Source organism: Strongylocentrotus purpuratus, unplaced genomic scaffold (genome assembly GCF_000002235.5).
Source record: "Strongylocentrotus purpuratus isolate Spur 01 unplaced genomic scaffold, Spur_5.0 spur5_scaffold_13, whole genome shotgun sequence".
NCBI lineage: Eukaryota > Metazoa > Echinodermata > Echinoidea > Camarodonta > Strongylocentrotidae > Strongylocentrotus > Strongylocentrotus purpuratus.
Window position 1 is genome coordinate 34,095,297 of NW_022145598.1, and position 17,432 is coordinate 34,112,728.

At 40.0% G+C, this 17,432-nt stretch overlaps 2 protein-coding genes across 2 annotated transcripts; both read left to right on the forward strand.

Moving 5' to 3' along the window:
- Positions 1 to 13,322: 13,322 nt before the first annotated feature.
- Positions 13,323 to 14,881, forward strand: LOC115923287. Its single transcript, XM_030983720.1, has 2 exons — positions 13,323 to 14,010; positions 14,754 to 14,881. The coding sequence occupies exons 1-2, from the start codon at positions 13,323 to 13,325 to the stop codon at positions 14,879 to 14,881; spliced, it is 816 nt and encodes a 271-aa protein (XP_030839580.1).
- Positions 14,882 to 15,476: 595 nt separating this feature from the next.
- LOC115923288 lies at positions 15,477 to 16,226 on the forward strand. The gene has a single exon (XM_030983721.1). The coding sequence runs from the start codon at positions 15,477 to 15,479 to the stop codon at positions 16,224 to 16,226; it is 750 nt and encodes a 249-aa protein (XP_030839581.1).
- The last annotated feature ends 1,206 nt before the right edge of the window (positions 16,227 to 17,432 follow it).

Below are 17,432 nucleotides of genomic sequence, written 5' to 3' on the forward strand. Positions count from 1 at the left end.
AGAATCCAACGGAAACTTTAGAATAATGATTTTAAAAATATATACATTAATGACAATTACGACAGTAATTATGGAGTATAAAATTGACAAGCTATAATGTTTAATATTGCTCAATTACTAATTCTATTTCATTTAAGTGCATGATCTTATGTCATCAAAATAAAAATAAATAACACAAAACAAGCAGGCGATCTCTTATTATATCGAGGCATGCGCATATTATATGCCTCAAACTTCCATCCATTATTCGTGGATATACATGTATACTTATTTTTGAAGAAGCTGACTGACCGTCATAAACCAATGAGTTGATAACTTGTCGAGTACCCCGGGTATTTTGGATGCATGTACTATCATCTGCAACAGGGGCTATATCGGGTAGTCTAACATCATCAGCGATAGAACAGAAGCATTGTTTTCCATTCATTATAGCGAGACCCTTCCTTGTAATCGCTCTACATGACGACACACACTGTGAGGTCGATTCAAAGATGAATCTGTTTTGTTGTGGAAGATCTTCAGGGTCAAAGCAACCTTTATATCCTGGTTCTGTATAATTGAATGAGAAATACATTTTTTTTTAAACAGAACACCAAAAATGAGCTACAACTTCTTCAAGTCATTTGAGTTTTGCCTCCACAAATTTCGAATATGCCATTCCGCATTCAGCATATTGTTTACCCCTTTCATTTAGAATTTCATACGCCTTTTTTGTATTTCTGTTGGTTTAAAAGTGCTGAATTCTTGTATTTGAGTGAATAATAATAATATTAATAGATAATATTTACGAAGCGCATAATAAATTGAAAATGTATCTGCGCTTTACAATCATAACAAATTTGAATATATAAATAACATTAATACAACAATAAATAACAAAATAGATAAGCAATGGACAAAAAATATTTATGGGAAAGTTAACCAATGCACCTATAATTTATACACCTACATTGTAAGTAAAACTAATTGACATTGCATATAACAAATTTAGCAGACACTCATCATGTCGAATCAGCCTCCCAACCAGCAACGGACAAAGCAGCTCTAGGAGACCCTCGAAAACAAATAGGTTTTCAGGGCTCTTCCAAAGCCGTCAATGCTCCCAACAACTCGAAGCTGGTAAGGAAGCTGGTTCCACATGACAGGCGCTCCCGTTGAAAAGGCACGAGAACCAAATGTTTGGGTTGATGTAGTAGGGACAGTCAGGAAATTCTTTGTTGAGGAGCGGAGATTTCTACCGGGTATGTAAGAGCAAATAATATCATGAAGATAAGTCGGCGACTTAAGAATCATTACCTTGTGACACAACATAAGAACTTTACAAACAATTCTTTCTTTTACAGGTAACCAATGAAGGCGAGTGATTCATGTTATGAAACGACTAAACAGTTGTTTTTGTAAAATAGAAAGAAAATCTGCCTTACCATAGCACTCAACTTTTACGGCATCACCGGAGGTAAAGTTTCCGAAAGGCCATGAACAATCCTCTAAACGGAATGTGTCTGTGAACATGCGGGTGAAGAAGAAGACGAAGAAGGAAAAAAAAAAAATCCGTTTTTATTTGGTAATGCATTTCATTCTTCGTAAATGGAATAGTTAACCGCCTTTGACACAAAAACAAAAATTATTTACCCGTGCACTATTCTTTGAGCAGATTCCACAAGCATACCATACATTCTTACATATCAATAACAATATAGTAGATTTTATCTAAATTAGACAAGAGATGTTGTACGTCTATATTCAAACTGTTGGTATGGTCGTATCAATAATATTTATGCATATAAATGTGTATAATATTATATTATTCAAATTGTAAGCTCGTCCATTCAGCATGTGCTAAACTAAAACAAAACAATGAAATTAATATAATTATGCACATGATTAATTCAAAACATGCTAAAACCCAGTGAATTGACGACCCACTAGTAAGACGGAGCACGACCTTCTGAGAGTTCGTGAGACTCACCGGCTGTCTACTTCGTGGCATTTGGCCCATGTTTTGGTTCTCAGTCCATATACCTGCTATATGAGATGTTTTAATTTGTCTACGTACGCGAGTTCAACAATGTATTGTGTTTTAACTCGTTGTTCATGAAAAAATTGAGTACAAAATAAATATTATGTTTGTAATATGAATACAACATCGGTGTAGAATCAAAGGAACTTGATTATGGGCGATATTAACCACACGCGCAGACATTTTGTTGTTTTTTGATGAAAGTTTGCAAATTTGAAATGAAGGGCTGCACGCTCCTGCAAAAGCTCAAGCTATTGATCTCCCTCTATTAAAACAAACTTTCACTCAACTGTATATCGTTGAATGGAGTCAAATTGTCTTGCATAAGAGAGAGAGAGAGACGCTTAGATATTATCGTTTTGATAGTCCATTTGACAATACGAGTGCGCTTTTGGCGTAATGTAACGGATGTACTCACATTCATTACAGATGGGAGCCTTGATGCAATCTTGCCCAGCTGAAATACATTCATCAGTCCCATAGGAAACCTTCCTAACAGCAGGATAGCCTAGTTCCCCACAGACGACCTCTGCCATCCTTTCATCAAAGCCATCTTTGCTTACCCTCCTCCAGTTATTCGATTGAGTACGAAGCTCAAGAAAGCCCTTCCCTGGTGAGCTACCGCCAACAATACGTGCCACATCTGCATCCCCATATAACGAAAGTTAATACATCAAAATACAGAATAATTCACTGTAATAACCCACACATATGTTTTTTGGTTTAGAAATTGAGAGGTAATGATAGGTAAGGTAAATATTAACCCCTCTGTTTTGTAAAAGAAACTCGATTGAGATGAGAAGTTTCTCGAACATTGACCCACTTTCGATTATTTACAACCAAATTTAAAACCGTGTACGCTATTTTTATGTTGTAAGTTTAGAACCTTTCGTTATTTATTTTTACTCTTGAAATGTAAATTTTTAGGCATCGTTTCATTTGTTTTTAAAAATCTGAGATATCTCGATTTAGATTTAATGTTAATATCTCAAACAAGAGCAAAGAAGAGCATCTTCCTTAGCATGACGTCGGTTCTGCCAACATACAAAAGTAAAAGAATTTATGAAACATGAAAAATAAACTATACTTGCATTATTGTGGTGATCGAAGCAGAATATTGTACGAAAATGTTCAACCAAAAATATCCCTTTCTTTTTCACTACCAAAAACAAAAGCTGATCTCTTGAACTGATTAGGCCATCTACTGCATTGTCTCAAAACAGTTTTGCTAAAAAAATAAACTTACTTGAATGATTATAGCAGGATGTCAAGACGTTAAACCCCTTCCTAGTCCCTGATTTTAAGGATATGAATGTCATCTCCAACTCATTTCCTTTGGTCAGGAAAGGAGGGAACTTCACTATTTCCCCTGTGTATCGCTTGGAATTTTGCTTATCCACTGTGTCATCCAGGTCAAGGAAATCATCTTCCTCTACTATAAAGTCAGCGAAGGTAACGAGAATTCTGCGACGATTAGGCGCCATGATGAACCTATTCTCATTTGCTCTATTCGGATAATGTAAAGGGTAGTTAGGAGATGTAAACGAGACGTCATCCCCGCAGTCTACATTTGTAACTAAACCAGAATGAAAAGAACAGAAGAAAACCGAATAAAATCAATCAAATTTGTTAACTCATTCAGGAAGAAAATTGGTAACATGTATTTATGAAGGAAAAATAGAATTATGATGGAAAAGAAGTATTTGGAGAGAGCAAAAATTTACTCATAGAAGACAAAAGAGAAAAGGGCAAAACAAAATTAAAAAGGTAAACGATATAGACCAAATTTTTTTATATTTTTTTTAAAAATCGTCATTAAAAATTATGAAAGGCACACCTCCGAGAAAGCGAGTACCAAACATATACTTCCAACAAAATAAGATAATTCTAAAATATCCCGGAAATACTAATAAATATTTCAGAATCCGAAAAATGTAAATTTATCCATTACTTAGAAGAGGGAGAGGGCCAAAATCAACTTTGGCAACATAAAAGATAAAGAATTGTGGAACAGACATACCTTCTCTAACATTTTCAGTGTCAACCTTGCTTGCATATTGTAGACAATTTGGTCAGAAACAAATGTGAGCGGGGGGGGGGGGGAGGCTTTCGACTTATTTTAATTGTGCACGTTTTGCAAATTACAAGGAACACACGACTTGTAAGAGCTTAATGTTTTACCTTGAAGTTCACTTGCAGCGAAGGATAACACGAGTTGTAAAGTGAAGGCACGGAGAATTGTCATTTTGAATGACAATTCAGTCATTGCCACAGGCGACGGTTTCGTGGTATCGTTCATGGCAACAATGTAACTAGTTGTGCGCTTGTTAATTTGAAGAAGCCCTTTGGCTTCAGCACCTGTAGACGGTCGTCTACTGGATTGAACGATTGCGCACTTGGTGTTGAGCTCCTATGATGGTAACTCCCGTGGCTAATGAAACTGCCCCCGACTTGGGACGGGCGACGGTTGGTTAAGAGGTTTGGTTCCAATACCCCTCCCTCCCTCTTCAGTTGCGGAAACAATCGATTTATTGTTTGCTTCTGCTTGGTCATTCATTTGAGGCTTGTCTTGCATCATGCCCTGGGGTACAAGGAAAATATATGTCGTTTGTTAAATTACATTTCTATATTTACTTTTGTATATCTCTCAATCTGAGGTCTATAATAAACCATGGGAAGTGACAGAGGTTTAATAACGAGAGCATAACCAGGAAAAAAACCCACGTACTAAATAAATGTTTGTGTTAATTTAAAGACTCATAATAGTTTGTGTAGTTTAATATATTTTGTTGATCGATAGCAAATCATTAACCCCCCCCCCCCCCCCCCCCCATCCCCAATTATCACTTAAATGTATAAATACATTTGTTTCCCCACAGTTTGGTAGGTGCATATACATGTACATTGTATTTCAGTGTTGTAGTCAAATCCCAAACTCCCGAGGTCAAGGCATTGACCAGCAAGGCTACAGCCAAGGTCAAGGTTTAAAACCTCAAGGACAAGGCCAAAGCCAAGGCATTAGTAAACATGATAAATAAAAGTGTAGAAAATGCACCATACAAGGACCGAGGTTTACACACACATTACAGACAAAGAACATGGGCTTTTATATACTTAAAGTATTTATTAAACAGGAACATTGTGCAGGCACTTCTTTCAAAAAGCAAATGAGAACACTATTACATGGGTGACCAAATATTTGTTCATAATGGGGGAGGGGTCAAGAGGGTAACGTTTTATTTTGTTAAAAGGGGCCGCCTCCAAAGACCTGGTTGGAAAAATCTTTACAAATTTTCGTTTTCATGATTACCCCATTTTCATAATCCACTGTTGACATGTATTATCATCATCCTGGACATAGATAGCTTGTAATACTAGACATAGATTGGCAAGCAACGAGAGCTAATTTATACAGAGGAACCTAAAGTTATAGCGCCAATGACCCCATTTTAGTAAGCTTTCATTTAAATCAACTCAATAGAATTTTACTATTGCAAAAGAAAGCAATGCGAATCATTTGTCACACCAATTTTCGCGCTCATACTAATGGACTCTTTCACGCAATTTATTTTCCTATAACTTGGGTATATTTATGTATACACTAGAAAGAAATCAATTGCCACAAGTTCTCTCTAATATGTTTAACACAAATACTGAATTTCATAGTTACCCCACGAGAATAGCAAAATGTTATCACCTACCAAAGCCAAGAACGCAATTTTCCAGCAGGATTTTCACTTTCACCGGCCCAAAATATTGGAATGCCTTTCCTGGCACATTACAAGAAAAGCCCTCATTAAGTGGTTTCAAAAATGCCCTCAAGCACTTTTTGTTGCAAACGAATCAGAATAAGTAGTTCTCCTCTCCATCTCTGTCTCTTTCTCTCTCTATCCCCTCTCTCTGTGTTCTTTTTCTCTTCCTGCATGTTTTCCCCCTTTTTCTGTTTTTTACTCTCTCATTCTTATTTTCTTCATTTATCATCATCATCTTGTCATTCTGCTAATGTTTCTGATTTGTTTTTGTCTCGTTTAATTGTTCTGTTTTTTTCTATTGTCTGTCATAATTTTTTGATTCCGTAATTTTTTTTCAAAATTAAGTTATAAGTGTATAAAGTATAATTATAATTGTGCGAACCTACATCTAACAAGTTTTGCTTTCAAGTAGGTTCATTTTTTTCATTTCTTGTAATTAAATCATTTTGCATTACAATGACTAAAAAACAATGTCAAAGATATTTCAATGTTCATTTCTGTTATATCATTAAGTTTATTATTGTTTGTTATTGTTTATATTATGTGAGAAGATAAGAAAAATAAATTTGCTCTGTATTGAGCTACTACTAAGCGTGAACCCGATTTGCCCCAGGAATGGGCGGTTATGCATGAGTGGTTTCGAAAATCGAAGAATGTAGTGACCTTGATGAGATGTTAGAGACTATGTCTATGAAATTTGAAAGGAAAAGGACATGAGGAAAGCACCTAACTAGGAATAACAAGCACTATGTGTAAAACGAATGCGATTTCCTGACGATAAGGGAAACACCAAGGAGGAGAATATTAATGGGACAGAATGTGAACGAAAACATGGCAATGACGAAGGTCGTCATTGCAATTATAAGACATGGACACAGACTGGGGCTGGAAATTAGAGGACAATGATGTTGAATACGGAGGCTGTACCTAGTAATCTTTTTAAGTTGATTCATTGCAACTGCTGTACTGCTTGTTGCACACCTTGCTGTACCTGCAAATGTTACGGACTACCATGTAACAGTGTGTGTGTGTGTGTGTGTGGACCTTGCGACTTGATCTATGCCACAATCCATAGAACGAGTCACTTGATAGTGAAGCAGAAGATGATTTATTCTTACTCAAGTACATTCCTCATCAAAATGAAGGTATGTGTATGTTCGGTATAAGATGACACGAATTACCAACACAAGGTTTTAAACATTTGTAATCGTATGGAAGGTGGGTATTATGAATGTGTGTTTAGATATTATTATTAAGTTGTTACTTTGTCTTTGTCACCCCCCCCCCCCTCGGCCACTCCCTCAGTGTTGACAATGACCTGTCGAAAGTTGAATTGACCCTTTTTGCTGGGGGGGGGTGGTAACACCATAATGGTGAGAGAGAAACGTTATAAGTTCATTTCCTGTTCATAAAGTGCGCCCTCTATTGAGAAATCTTGGACACCATCTTGGATTGTGGGGGTTTCTAGACCATCACAAACCATTCTTACTTGTTCCAATGGATTCGCTGACCCCAGAAACCATGGGATAGACACCAACATTATGTCTCTAGGATAGATATTAAGTAATTTATGGCCATTTTTATGCGCGGCGGCCATCTTGGACGCCATCTTGAAAAAACAGCTTTCTGAAAATTTGATTTTGGTATACTTTTTAGTATGTTATTCCTGAGGTCAAATACTACTAAAAACCGTTGAAAATCCTTTTGTTGCATTTTGTTGGGGTCAAATCATGACTAACGTTCATGTAGCGTCTTTTGAGACTCCTTTATCCAGAAGCTCTCAACTTCTGCAGTTGATGCGTCCACATTGTTCCTCTTTCAGTACCTGCACTCCCATCAAGCCTTGATCGAAGTGCAGCTTTCAACTAATCAACAAACTTCAAGACATAAGCAGTCACTCTCACTATTCTTCTCCAGCATGAGAATAGTTTGCAGTCCATCAATTCTCGTTCTCTGGTGACGAAAACATGATGCACCTTCCACAGCTTCTCTACATCTATATCTGGAACTGTTTCAGTCTCAGTCTCTGATAATCAAAGAAAGTCTGGTCCATGTAGCCACCTACCAGACAGCTCTTCCACAGTTACACCTCTAGACACATCGTCGGCAGGATTTAGTTCGCCTGGTATGTGCCTCCATTGCGTCGGATCTGAGTTGCTCTGAATCTCGCCAATTCTAGATGAAACGAATGGCTTGTAGCGTCTTTCTTGTCTGTGTATTCATGCTAGAACTATCTTGCTGTCTGTCATTAATACAGATCTCTCGATCTGAATTCTCGTTTCTTGCAAAATAGTTCCAGTCTACTTGCCATTACAGCAGCTTGCAACTCTAGCCTAAGTATGGTAAGCTTCTTCAAGGGGGCAACCCTAGACTTACCTGTGACGAACTTGATAGCATACTGTCCGTCGCTATTAAAGCCACCATCTCAAGTAAGCACAGGCTCCGAAGGCGTCTTCCGACGCATCAGAAAAAATGCAAAACACCTCATCCCATCCTAAGCCTAATTGCCACAGTCTTTGCATCCCTTAGCTTGCACAAGGAAAGCAGCAACAAATCCTATCGAATCGAAGATGTGAGCTATGTTGCTTAGAACCATTGTCTTCGTTACAGTTTCATTATCTCTCCTTCCATCCAAGTTCACCTTATACATGAACGAGTCCTTTTCTTGATTCCAAGCGACTCCCAACAATTTCTCCTCTGAAAGTGCTTTCAAGAGGGTGATTTCGTCTGTACATGAGGTGCTGTCTTTCTCGTTCAGTGGTCTGTTAGACATCCACCCTTTCACCTTAACACCTCATCTACTTCTTTGGTCAGCTTTCTTGCCTCATCTTCAGTTTAAACTGAGGTACATATGTCATCCATATATGTATTCTCCTTTAAAGCACAAGCAGCCTGGGGTTGCATATTCTCTGCCTCTTCTTCCGTCTCAAAACGATCTGAACCATAGCAGACGCAGGATTGTCACCAAAGGTGAGAACCGTCTTGATGAAGACGTCTGGGTCTCGGTTTATCTCTAGATCTCTTCATATATATCGATGTACATGTTGATCTACTTCCGGGATTATCACCCTGTGATTTATTTTCGAGATGTCTCCTGAAATGGCATCAAAGCTCTCCCGAAGTCTCATCAGAACTCCAAACAGTGAGTTCAGCAAGTCTGGTCCCTTATACCAATAGTCTTTAAGACAGTGCCCTTGAAACTCTGACGATGAGTTGAAGACAATACGCACTGGGGTGCTCTTCTTTTCAGGTCTCACGACTGCGTGGTGCGAGATATAATGCACTGGGCCTTTATATTTCTTCATCTCATTTTCAGTTAGCTTTCGAGCAAATCCCATCTCTACTATTTCGGTCATCTGATTCTGGTATGCTTGACTATGTTCTGGATTCTTGAGCAGTCTCTTCTCAATACCTTGCAACATCTTTTCTGATTGCCACTTGTTGTCTGGGAGGTCTCTGGGATCTCGCTTCCATGGATAGGGAATCATTCATTTCTTTCCATCCTTCTGGCAAGACTTGGATGATATTATATTCATCCATATCTAACTTCGTCATTGCTGCAGGGCTACATTGGCAATTATCACCTCTAACTCCCATCGTCTCTGTGCTTCAAAAGCTAGACATGTCCACTTGTTTGGTTAACTGGTCATGGAACACTCTACCAGGCGAGGCTATCTGATTTGGTGAAGATCCAAAAACGACCCATCCGAGTGGAGAACATCTAGCAGTGTAACGCTCCCTTTCTCTTGTCTCTCCTCCATGGAACTTGTTGTGGTCAACTCCAATTAGCAGATCGACAGGTTCACTTCCTCTACGAAGATCTTTCTTCATCAGATTGAACAGCTGGGCTACCGGCCTACCGCCTCAATCTTCACTTCTGCTATGTCGTCGTTTATACATGGCAACCCAATAGCAAAAAACCATATGAACTTTGCGATTCTTACCCAATGCTTTCACTGGCACTTTGTACAGTCATGCAAGACTCAAGTTCTTCCGCTGCTCCAACTAGCTTCGTAATGGAGATTGATGTCTTCTTTCCTTGCAATTGTAAATCATTTGCAAAAGACTGTTTGATCAGTGAAATCTGAGATCCAGAGTCCAGCAAAACATTATATCTTTTCTTAACATCCTCTTTAACGATGGCCTCACCTATCAGTATCGGTAGCATCGCCTCCTCACCACTGATGAAAGTAACATCATAATTAATCCTTCTACGTTGAAAATGTAACAAAGGATGATGGTAAGACTTACACTGGTCTCCATCAATAGTCTCCGTGCAGCGTCTCTTTCTCTTGCATGTAGACATTCGATGTTCCTGTCTCGCTTTCTTTAAACAAATAAAGCAAGCTTAGTTGTCTGTTACCAGCTGCACTCGTTCTTCCTGAGACTTGGACACAAACTTCTTACATTGGTCAGTCCAATGGCCATCATTGGATTTACACATCCAACATCGGTACTCCGTCCTTGTTGGTGTTGTCGATAGCTGATTAACAGCACCACTGGCTCTTGCATCATTTTTAACTGGTGCCGATGATCTGAGTCTAGCCTCCATATCTACTTCCATCCTTTGCAAGAGAGACTCCATAGTTGGTAACGTGCCTTATTCTTGGATGCGAAACCACATCCTTCGGTCATCGATACACATCTTTCTTTCGATGAGAGCCAATATGTGATTGTTGTTCATATCATTGGTCCTTCCTATCTCGTTCAAACAGTTGAAGCTTCTGCGAATTAGGTTGATGAAACTGCAAAACCTCTCATCCTCTCCTGGCTTCAAGGGCTTCATCTTGGAGATGTCGTTAACAACAACATCTGCGATCACCTAGGATCACCATAGTGTAGATCCAGTTGTCTCCAAGCTGCTTCATAATCATGCCCCAATCCTTGAATATTCTTCAGAGGCTTTCCAATCAGAGAGGATTCGAGTATCATAAGGGCATCTCTACCTTCATACTGCCGGTGAACCACATTTTAAAAATCAGCTTTAAAAGCGCGATATTCTCGTATGTCCCCACTGAATTTCGGTAGTTTGGGTCTCTCCATCTTGAAACTAGATGACTCTGCTCTCATCACCGGTCTATGTACTTGATTGCCATCTGTATCTACAGGAGAAGGGTTCTCTGTATCTGTAGGCTGATCATGACTAGCCGCAGCTGTCTCTCCAACAAGGTCCTTAACTCTGACCTACAACCTCAGGAATACTTTCTGACATTCATCTATATACTTCTCCTCTTCCTCAAATACAGCATCATCTTCGATGAATTCGGTTAGAGCTTCATATTTAAGCTGAAGATCTTCGTAGGCCTGCTCATAGTCCTTTTCTGCCTTGGTTACGTCATCACGTGAACGACTATCCTGTACAACTCTAAGGCATTCCCAAACCGTGTAAACTTGGCCTTAGCACCTCTCCGTTTCAGCTCCAGGCTCTTTTCTGTCTCAGTCATAATTCCTCGCCAGACTTCGTATCCGATTTCTCAAAGAAATTGAATTAATGGATCATTGAAAACCAGGAATGCCGCTTTGAATTGCATAGGTAGAGCTTGATAAGCAAGCTGCAATTTTATTCAATTTCTATGGCGACATTTTCTGGCTACCTAAAACAACATAGTAAGACTTTCGTCTCCTCAAGGTCTTTTCCTAACGAAAGAAACATGGAATCTGCAAACACGTCGCTCTGAACTAGAATTAGGATAAATTCCAGATGCGCTATGGTAGACGTAAAAGAAGCTACGGTTGTTGTTGTGGTTGTTGTTTTCATTTCCGAAATCAGATAAAAAATATCATACATAGTAAAAAAAAAAAAAAATACAAAGTAAAATATTTATACATGTACATAGACAAAAATCGGTGGAAAGCCCAATTCAGCAGTGTTTATAGAACACTACTGTTCTTCCTTGGTATCTTCTGAATTAAAAGGAAAACAATTCTGCTATCTCCTGGTTTGTCAACAAACCAATTTAAAAAGACTATTCATTTCAGTGTAAGCTTACTAGAGTTGTAACCTTGTAACATTATATTTGTTTGCAAAATTAGTTGTAGGCATAAATTTTGATGCTCATTGAATCATATTTATTGGTCCGATACAAGACTAAGGAGTTAACGTTATTTTACAAAAATGCTACATGCATAAAATCATATTTAGGATTAGGGACTGAAACTAATATTAAACCAAATTTGAAGTCAAGTGTGTATTACTTAACATAAATTGTGTTTGGTTGCAGAGTCAAATTTATCCATTAGTTTAGATTCTTGATCGCTGAACCTCTGACCCAGTTGATCGCAATTATAGATGGATAAGATTTGAAGATTATAAGTTGTAAAACCAGTAAAACGTATAAATTAAGGTACATGTAGCTACTGAATACATGTAGATGCATGTGATGTCACAGGCGTCGCTTTGTAGAAAGTGTATGGATTAGGCCGCTTGAGGGCGTACTGGATTTTGTGTGTTGCTGATTTTCCTTGTCATGGGATAGTTTACTGCCCAGAGTTGCCTAAGTTTTCGTTTAATTTTGTGATACAAGCCCAATGATGTAAGTACAAATGAATGTGGTATCTTGAAGTTTATGAGTTATATTTTCGTTCCTGCTAGATAGCTTGATGAAATATGATGTTTATGACACTAATATGAGGTAATGAAATTATGACATGAATGAGTTGTTCACGTGAAAGATTGTACACGTGTACTATGAAGGTTACGTAATTGTAGTGCACGGTAGTGCGTATTACATGTACGTAGTAGTAACATGAATGTTATGACCTTGAAGAATGAAGAAGGCATTGTTTGTTTTCCTTTGTTATGATAACAGATATTTATGAGGATTGTCAGGGTATATTTAATTTGATACATGATATGTTATTTTCATGTCAGTTTATGCAAGTTGACTTATTATTGTTTATACTTTTATTAAATTGCAGATTGAACCTTGCCTGCTACAGTATGTAACCAAATTACAGCGGTGCAAGGTGTCTTTACTATGGGTCTTGGGCAACTGGGTTGGTTCGCCAAATCATACACCACATCAGTTCAATATCAGCTTGTGTGACTGTCATATCCTCCATCATGAGCGTAACCGCCATGGGTAGCAGCACAGATCCAGAGGTTACCTTCAAAGACCACAAGTCGGACTCTATTAGACCTGAGGACTCTGCGAGCCAAAGGGGGAGCAGCACCACCTCAGCCAGTTGGAGGATACAGGCTAAGGCCAAGAGAGCTGCCTTAGCCGCAGAAGTTGCAGCTCTTAAGGACCAACAAGAGCTCGAGCTTGAGGAGATTAAGCTGAAACAACGGAAAGCTAAGCTTCTTCTGAAGACTAGATTGAAGATAGCAGAAGCGGAAGAAACTGTGTATAAAGGTGCTCGGTCCAATGTACAGTCCAACATCAAGGTTGAGAATGTACCTGTTAGAAACACGACTGAATCCTTAGAGCAAAAGACTGAGCCTTCCAAGTTTGAACCTTCCCAAACAAGGTTCATCAACTCCTGTTAGAACGAAGCCAGCAAGTGAAAACCAGACACTGACCAGTCAAGATGATAAGATAACTGGAAAGATGGACTCTGACATTTTACATCATCTACAGCAAGGTCAGAGACAACATCAACAGCTGTTGGAAGCCATCACAATTTCAAGTGCCAACATTATGTCTTTTGATGGTAACCCATTGAATTTCTTTGAGTTCATACGATCATTTGATAGTGTCATCGGAAATTCATCATTGGACAATAACGCCAAGCTGCTCAAGTTGTATCATCTTTGTAATGGAGCTGCCAAAGACATAATCCAATGTTGTCTCATGATGCATCAAGATGATGGGTACTTTCATGCCAGAACACTTCTGATAGATCGCTTTGGAAGTGACCATAAGATCAGTGACGCCTGGATTAGGAAGGTCACGGAAGGTCCAGTTATTCAGAGCAATCCTAAACATCTAAGGGATTTTGCTGATCAGCTAAAGACCTGTGCTGAAACTTTGATGGCCCTTGGGATGCTTCACGAGATGAGCAGCAGAAGTGAGCTGGTGAAGGTCATTGAACGTTTGCCATTCCATCTGAAGAGCCGGTGGTTGCGTTTCGTAAAGACCATCAGGGATCGTGGCAGACAGCCTAACATCCAGCATGCAGTTGAAATCATCACCGGCGCAGTTGATGAACTGAATGATCCTGTATTTGGAGCCTTACTTATGGGTGGACCAAAGAGTCTAGGAAGTGCAAGGAGTGTAAAGGAAAGATCTGTGTCAGGTAGAGGTCAGGCAAGCATGTTTACTTCCTCTGTGAATTCATCGACCAAGAACTGCATCATGTGTCAGGACAGCCATGACCTTTTCGTTTGCCAGGAATTTAAAGCCATGAAGCCTGATGAACGCTTTGATTTTGCCTTCAAGAACAGGCTATGTTTCAATTGCTTGTTACCTGGCCATGTATCCTCAAAGTGCATCCTTAATAGGACCTGCTCAGTCAAGGGGTGCAATCAAAGGCATACCAAGTTCCTCCATACCGGGAGAAGGATGAGACCATCTTCAGGAAATCCTACATCTTGGAGAACAAGAAGGGAATCGAATGACTCATCAACTCAAACTGACTATGATGTAGCATCTCATGCTAGTTCCAATGCCACGAGGGCCGGAGGTTGCAAAGTAGCCCTTCCAATAATTCCGGTTACTGTCAGTGCTGCAGATGGTGGAGAAAGCATTGAGACCTTAGGTTTGCTGGACTCTGGTTCTACGAACTCATTCTGTCTTCAAGAATTAATAGACGTGCTCCAGACAAAGGGGACAAAGAACGTCATTAAGGTCTCAACACTGGAAAGCCCTAAAAGAGCAATGGAATGTGAAGCTGTCAAGTTGAGGGTTAAAGGTTCCACAGCAGACAAGAAGATAGAGGCTGAATTTCTAACTCGTCCGAGCCTTACATCAGTACTGCAAACATGGCCAGGGAGGAAGATATTTCGAAATATCAACATCTTTGTGGCATTGATCTTCCAGACACGGAGAAGAACCAAGTAACCATACTGATTGGACAAGATGTGCCTGAAGCCCTGATGCCACTTGAAATTAAAGCAGATAAACCTGGTGAAGTTTATGCTGTCAAGCAATACTTGGATGGACGTTAAATGGTCCACTTGGAAATGGGAGTAGTTTACAGAGTTTTCAAGCCTCGTCTAGCTTCATCTCTGATGATGGTAACATGCTCCTGGAAGTTCACAAATTTTGGAAGCTAGAAGGGACAGAATACCTTCATGATGATGAAAGGAGCATGTCCATCAATGATCAAAAAGCCTTGAAGACCTGGCAGGAAGGAGTTTGCAGAGATGGTGATCACTATCAACTTCCCATTCCATTTCGGAAGAGGCCTGAAGATCTGTCGAATAACATCCAAGTTGCACTAACCAGACTAGAGTCACTGAAGAGAAGACTGGAAAAGGATGATTGTCTACATGCTAAGTACAGTGAAGGAATGAGGTCTTTGTTGGATGAAGGGTATGCTGAAGAGGTTAAGGACCAGGATCTTGGGAAGGATGAAGGAGTCTGGTACTTACCGCATCACCCTGTATTCAATCCAAATAAACCAGAAAAGACAATAATTGTCTTCGATTGTGCTTCCAAGTACAATGGAACTTTTTTGAACGATGCGGTACTCCAAGGTCCAGACTTGACGAACAACCTTCTGGTGTTTTGCTCAGATTTCGCCAATAACCTATAGCCATTATGGGAGACATAAGGGCAATGTTTCACCAAGGTAGAGTCCCTCGTGAGCAGAGAGACTTTCTTCGCTTCCTGTGGTGGCCAGAAGGAGATCTTATCCAACATCCTACGGCTTACAGGATGTGTGTTCACTTATTCGGTGGGACATGGAGCCCAAGTGTTTGTAGTTTTGCCCTTAGACATACAGCTGAAGAATTCAAGACTGAATATTCTCCAGAAGCAGTGGATGCTGTCGGTCGTAACTTCTATGTAGATGACTGTCTCGTTTCATGCAAAACAGAAGATGATGCAATCAAGCTTGTAGCTGAACTCATGACGCTGCTCAAGAGGGGTGGATTCGAAGTGACCAAGTGGATAAGCAACAGCCCAGCTGTGATCAAGTCTGTGTCTTTGGAAGATCGAGCTAAAAACATTGTGGGACTCGATTTGAATCGGGATGCCTTACCAGCAGAAAGGGCACTTGGATTAACATGGGATGTAGAACTGGACTGCATCACCTATAAGATCACCCCCAAGGGCAAACCTGTAACGAGGAGGGGAATTCTGAGTGAGATAGCATCAATATATGACCCCTATGGATATGCCAGTCCATTCGTCTTGGTTGCCAAGAAAATCCTCCAGGATCTAACTGCTCTGAAGCTTGGATTTGATGACCCAGTTCCAGATGAACACCATTCCAGGTGGCTAAAATGGAAAGAATGTCTTCCCTTAATGAGCAACTTCAGAGTGAGAAGGTGTTTCAGACCCTTTTGATGATGTGAACGAGTATCAACTGCATCATTTCTGTGATGCATCTGAGTCGGCGTACGGTGTAGTGTCTTACCTGCGCATGACCAGTGAAGGAGAACAAGTCCATTGCAACGTAATTCTGGCTAAAGCAAAATTAGCACCTTTGAAGAAGATGACAATACCTCGCTTAGAGCTTATGGCGGCAGCACTTGCAGTCACAATGGATAGAAAGATCAGAAAGGAGCTGGACTTTCCCTTGAATGAGTCTGTCTTTTGGACAGATAGCACAATAGTCCTCCATTACATCCGCAGTGACAACAAGCGCTTTCGGACATTTGTGGCTAACAGGATATCTACCATCCGTGATGCCTCAGAGCCCAGGCAGTGGAGATGTCAACACTGAAAAGAATCCAGCTGATGATGTATCAAGAGGTCTAACGCCAGACAAGCTCAATGGCAGATGGCTCAAGGGACCATCCTTCCTATGTGCTGATGAGATGGAATGGCCTTTCTCTCCTGTTGATCTGCAAGTGCCACCAAGTGATCCAGAAATCAAACTACCTACAGAAAATGCCAGTGCATTCACAACTCAGTCAGAGGAGAAGTCATTGGAAAGGCTTATCAACACATATTTCTCCTGGTATAAGCTGAGGAGGGGAGTGAGCTGGCTATTGAAGTTCATGCAGTGGTTGAAACTCAAAGGAAAAACCCAGACAGAGCAAGAGCTGAGGGACTTCAAAAGGATCAGCTACGACGACATGCAGAAAGCAGAGAAGAGAATTTTGCATTACGTGCAAAAATGTTTCTTCCAGAAGGAGACTGAATCATTGACCGATTCAGCTGGTAAAGTGACAAAGACAAGTCAACTCTACAAGCTGGACCCTAAGATAGACGAGGGTCTTGTTAGAGTTGGAGGAAGATTAGAGAGATCAGCTCTACCATTAGAGGCTAAACACCCAGTCGTCTTACCCAAGGGAAGTCACGTGTCAGATCTGATCTTGAGAGATGTTCATGTAAAGGCAGGGCATAGTGGAAGAAATTATGTCCTTTCTGTGTTCCGTGAGAAGTATTGGATGCTTGGAGCAGGAGCAGCTATCAGGAGCATGATTAGCAGATGTGTCATGTGCAGGCGGCAAAGAGGGAAGATGATGAGTCAGAAGATGGCTGACCTGCCTGAGAATAGACTGTTACCTGACGAGCCTCCATTTTCCAAGGTTGGCATTGACTATT

What these genes read in the sequence shown, in the direction of transcription:
- LOC115923287 (XM_030983720.1), top strand. Translation starts at nt 13,323, where the DNA reads ATGGACTCTGACATTTTACATCATCTACAGCAAGGTCAGAGACAACAT. An exon ending in AAAGGAAAGATCTGTGTCAG is followed by an intron (nt 14,011 to 14,753) that starts GTAGAGGTCAGG and finishes TTGATCTTCCAG; the next exon opens with ACACGGAGAAGAACCAAGTA.
- LOC115923288 (XM_030983721.1), top strand. Translation starts at nt 15,477, where the DNA reads ATGGGAGACATAAGGGCAATGTTTCACCAAGGTAGAGTCCCTCGTGAG.